Source organism: Caretta caretta, chromosome 15 (genome assembly GCF_965140235.1).
Source record: "Caretta caretta isolate rCarCar2 chromosome 15, rCarCar1.hap1, whole genome shotgun sequence".
NCBI lineage: Eukaryota > Metazoa > Chordata > Testudines > Cheloniidae > Caretta > Caretta caretta.
The window spans coordinates 13,901,580-13,906,621 of NC_134220.1; the positions used below are offsets into that span (position 1 = coordinate 13,901,580).

General features: G+C 51.8%; 1 protein-coding gene across 1 annotated transcript; it reads left to right on the forward strand.

Annotated features, from left to right (window-relative positions):
* Positions 1 to 651: 651 nt before the first annotated feature.
* LOC125622880 (pre-B lymphocyte protein 3) lies at positions 652 to 3,019 on the forward strand. The gene is made up of 2 exons (XM_048821428.2): positions 652 to 767; positions 1,014 to 3,019. Exons 1-2 carry the CDS (start codon positions 719 to 721, stop codon positions 1,340 to 1,342), a joined length of 378 nt encoding a protein of 125 aa, XP_048677385.1. The 5' UTR covers positions 652 to 718; the 3' UTR covers positions 1,343 to 3,019.
* Positions 3,020 to 5,042: the final 2,023 nt, after the last annotated feature.

Consider the following 5,042-nt stretch of genomic DNA (forward strand, 5'->3'; position numbering starts at 1 on the left):
CAGCCCCGGGTTCCTTCTGTGGTTAGTGTCTGTGATTAGACAGCAGCCTGGGGAAAGGCTCCTGCGCTTTGACACCTCGCGCAGGGGCTGGCTCTGGATGGATCTCCAGTTCTCTGGAGGAAAGCAGCTTGCTCTGCCCAGAAAGGAGCCTGGTCTTAGATTCTCCTCCCGTAGCACTTTCCATCTGAGCATTTCTCAAATATGGATGAGTTCAGCCTCCCAGCTCTTGTGGGGGAGGTGGGTTTTATTATCCCTGCTTTATAAGTGGGGAAACGGAGACCCAGAGAGAGGAGGTGAGTGACCAAGAGGCACACGGAAGGTCTGTGGCCAGAGCTGGAATAGAACCCGGCTCCGTGTCTCATACGCACGGCACCTGCAGGTGTGAGCGGGGCAGACAAGAGGAGGAGGCCAGATTCCGCAGCAAATGCCATAGCCCAAAATACAGCGGAGGTGTTAGCCCTGAATCCGTTCTTCCCAGCGGTGACTGAAGCTTCATCCTCATCGTGTCGGCCTTGTGGCTGAATAGCACAGAGAGCAGCAGATAGACACCTGAACAGCTGATGGAGTCCCTGAGCCCCAGGGCTCATTTGCATAGACCCACTTGGCTTGTCTGGCGCCCCAGGGCTCTAAAGCTGCTGCAGGTTTGCAGAAAGCCAGAGGCCCTGCTGCACAGCAGCTGCCGATTCCTTTCCCTCTGGCTCCCTCCAAGGCCTTCGCAATGATGCTGCGCCTCCTGGCTCTCCTCCTCCCAGGGGTTTTGGTGCCAGGTACGTTCTCGTGGGAGGTGGAGGCGAGTTCTGCAGAGGGAGGGACTGAAGGGCGAGGCTCCTGGGCTGAGCTATCGCTGCTCTGCAGACAGGGATGGGCGGAGCAGGCAGGCGTGGTCAGGCGGGCTGCTGGAGGTTAACCTGTAGCTGGTGCGGAGGCAATGCCAGAGGGGATAACGTAACAGTTCAGCCACTGGGGGTGGGATCGGCACATTCCGTCCGTAACTGCGCCCTTGTTTCATTCAGCTTCCAGGGCACAGCCGGTGCTGACTCAGCCGGCCTCCATTTTAGCGTTGCCGGGACAAACGGTGAAACTCTCGTGTGCCCTGAATCCTGGGTACAACATCAGGGAGTTCGGGGTCGCCTGGTACCAGCAGAGACCTGGCAGCCCTCCGAGGTACCTGCTCTATTACAACTCGGAGGTGGACAAGCACAAGCCCTGCGGGATTCCGGACCGCTTCTCTGCGTCCAAAGACCCCGCCAGTAACGCCTGCGTTCTGACCATTGCCGCGGTCCAGGCTGAGGACCACGCTGACTATTACTGCTCGGTCGCATATCCCATCTACTATCTCTAGAAATGTGGAACCAAAACCTGTGCTGGCCCCCGGGGAACTCTGATGAGCCCCTGCTTGCAGAGCCTCGTGCTGAAGGAACCGCAGCCCCATAAGGAACGGAAAAAGAAACGGCTCACGTTCTCCACCCTTGAATTAACCTAGAGCTGAGGCCCCCTGGTCGGTTATGCTCAGAGAGCTGTGACGGATGGTGGCTTCCTGTCTGACGGATGTCACCTGGTGGAGCTCAGAACGCTACAAGACACGCAGGGCCAGATCCTGCCAGGTGCTAGGCACCTGCAGCTCCCACTGCACAGAGACCCTACTGAACAGAGCTGGTCTTTCCTGCCCGCAGGCCCCGTCCATCTGCTGAGATCCCCATCAGCTGCATGTGGGGCACCCAGTACAGCTTGACATCAAAGACAGATTTCTAAAGCACTTGTTCTGATGTTCAGGAGTATGTTATGTGCCTTTCCTACATACAGCGGGCTGGGTTCTTAGTTACTCTGCTTCTGAGCTTGGGACAGGAACAAAGGGTGCTGCTGGGGGTGAAGAGAGGCAGTCCCTTTAAACTACCTGTGCACTTCCTGTATTCAGGGCCCTGTCCAGTGCCCGGTGTAAGTTAGAGCAGCCTCAGGGCTTCTCTGATTTACACTCAGCATAAGTGTTTGCCAGCTGCTGATGCCTTCTTTCTCAGTTCTGAGGTTCTGAGGAAGTGTTTTTGTTTAAATGGGAAGACAAATAGATTCCTGGTTTCTCATCCCGGCTCTCTGCAAGGCCATTAGCCCATGGGGCTGAGAGAGAGAGAATTTGGTGGGAGCTTTTCCCTAAGAAGGTGGCAGCACGTCACCATGAAACCGTGGCCATCAGCCAGCAGCATGCACATCGTGCGGGGGTACAACCACAAGGCCTTAGCTCAGACACACAGGACCCTGAGGGAAGAACGAAGAGCTTGATGAGCCATGGCCAACACAGCAGCTGAGACATTCAGACAGATTGTTAGCGTGGCTGGGCAGGGGGAGCGAGTTCCCTGCACACTCTGGTGCTGGGTAAATAATAAACAGGAATGATAACATTCCATCACAGTCGGCCTGGCTGTGGGGCCCTCAGCGGACCTGCCTGCCAATCTTTGGGCACAGCCACTCTCTCTGGGGTGTACCAGGGAATGGGTGATTAGCTAACTCTGAGCACCACCACAATTGCTGAGCACGGGCCATTCCATTCAATGTATTCCCAAGTCCCAGACCAGAGAAAAACAGCCCACCCAGAGGCCCCTTTTATTGGATCAATGAAACCCAGAATTAGCAGCAACAGGGCTGCTCAGGAGAGGAAAGTTTTGCCATTGTTTAAGTGAGTGCGGGTTTGGGGCCAAAATGAGCCTGTTTTGACAACCCCAGGGCCCGATTTTCAGATCTCTGCCTGTGCTTTTGGGGCCTTACTTTGCTGTAATACATTCTTCACTCTAGCATTGTACACTGGGGGGTTTGGTGTATGGGACATCCGCGGAGGGTGACTCAGCTGTCAGTGTTATCTAGCTGTGTCCTGCCCTTAGGGCATGTCCAGCAATGTCCTGATGATGTGACGCTTCTCCCTTGCGTGTAACTTGCTATGCAGAACACCCAGCGTGATGGGGGCTGGATCCTGGTTGAAGCTTTTGTGAGATTTTGCAATACAAACAATAAATGCTAATAATTAGCTGCATGACTTGTATCCTGTGCAGTGTGGAGTTCACTGGGACACTTGGAACATACTCTCTTTAACCTCTCCCAATTGTTATTTTTTCAAAACTGCAGCTGGATGCGTCGCTGCCATCTGTCCAGACACAACACAGAGTTAGTGCTCTTTTACTGATGATGCTATCTTAATATAAGACTGCCTGGTTATTGTGACGCTCCCCAGGGGCATCTGGGGTTGTGAGGCACCTCACCACTACCTGCCCTTAGTTTGAAGTGATCTTGTCTGTGCCGGCTGTAGCTCGGCTGCCTGAAGCCAACAGCATCTCGCAACACAGCAAGTTGGCACTGAGGGGTTCTTAGGGTCACAGTTGTATATATTAGGGACAGAGGAACTGCCAGACCAGATCAGACCAATGGTCCACCTATGTTCAGTAGCTTGCCTCTGATGCTGGCCTAGCCTGGGTGCTTCAGAGTAAAGTGCAAGAAACCTCATAATGGATGTTTCTCAAATATCTTGCCCAGAGGAGAAGTTTCTTCCTAGCCAAGCCTTATGCCCCAAAGCATGAGGGTTTATACCCCTTCTACATTTGTTGCTGTCTAATGTAACTGTGGACAATCTCACTACCCATTTGAATGTCCCATCATTTTTTTAATCCTACTAAGCTCTTGACCTCAGGAGTATCTTGTGGCAATGAGTTCCATGGGTGAACGATGCATTGTGGAAAATAAATGTTTCCCTTTATTGGTTCTAAGTTTGTTCCCTTTCAGTTTCATTAAATGCCCCCTTGCCCTTGTATTATGAGAGAGGGTAAACAAAGTGCCACATTCACCTGGGTGAAAAAGAGTTGGGATTTGTGATGGATAATCAACTGAACATAAGATCCCAGTGTATTGCTGTGGCCAAAAAAGCTAATGCAATCCTGGGATGCAAAAACAGGGAAATCTTGCATTGGAGTAGAGCAGTTATTTCACCTCTGTATTTGGCCCTGCTGGAATACTGTGTCCAGCTCTGGTGCCCACAATTCAAGAAGGCTGTTGATAAATTGGAGAGGGTTCAGCAATGAGAATGATTAACGGATCAGAAAACATGCCTCACAGCGATAGACTCGAGCAGCTCAATCGATTTAGCTTACCAAAAAGAGAAAGTTAAGGGGTGACTTGATTACAGTCTATAACAACGTACATGGGGAACAAATATTTAATAATGGGCTCTTCAATCTAGCAAAAGTACAACAAGATCCATTGGCTGGAAGCTGAAGCTAGACAAATTCAGATTGGAAAACAGGTGTATATTTTTAAGGTGAGAGTAATTAACCACTGGAACAATTTACCCAGTATCGTGGTGGAGTCTCTGTCAGGGATGTTTTGCTAAAAGCTCTGCTCTAGGAATTATTGTGGGGAAGTTCTATGGCCTGAGTGCTACAGGAGACCAGACTAATGGTCACAATGGTCCCTTCTGGCCTTGGAATCTATGACCCTTCTCTACAAGGTGCCTTCTGTTGTCTACCCTTGTCATTGTCATTCGCTCTCACTTAGATTCAGAAGGTCCAGAAGGGACCATCAGATCATCTAGGCTGACTTCTTGAACATCACAGGCCACTAATCCCCACCCAGCACCCGCACACGGAACCCAACAACCAAAATAGACCAAAGTATTCCAGCCGTCGGGAGACTAGACTAGTCTGTGCTGCAGGCAGAGAACAGGAGGGACGGAGGTGCACCAGTAGGAGGGAAATAGTTAAGTGAGATGCACCCAGATACTTATCCTGCTGAGTGCCCCACACCCACACGCTCAGAGGACACTGGAGTGGCTGGAACGTTGGTTTGACCCGGGGCGGCAGGTCTGAGAACTGAGGGAGTCTGGATCATGAAAAGAACGTGATGTCTGAGCTCCACCCCCTGAGTCTCATTTGCATAGTGGGCTGCCCCAGTTTGACCCTGGAGGGCTCATTTGCATACGTGGCTGCCCTACCCCTGCCCATAAGGGCTCTAAAAGCTGCCCCACGGTTTCACAAAGGCAGGGAACAGGCTGTAAACCAGCAGAAACC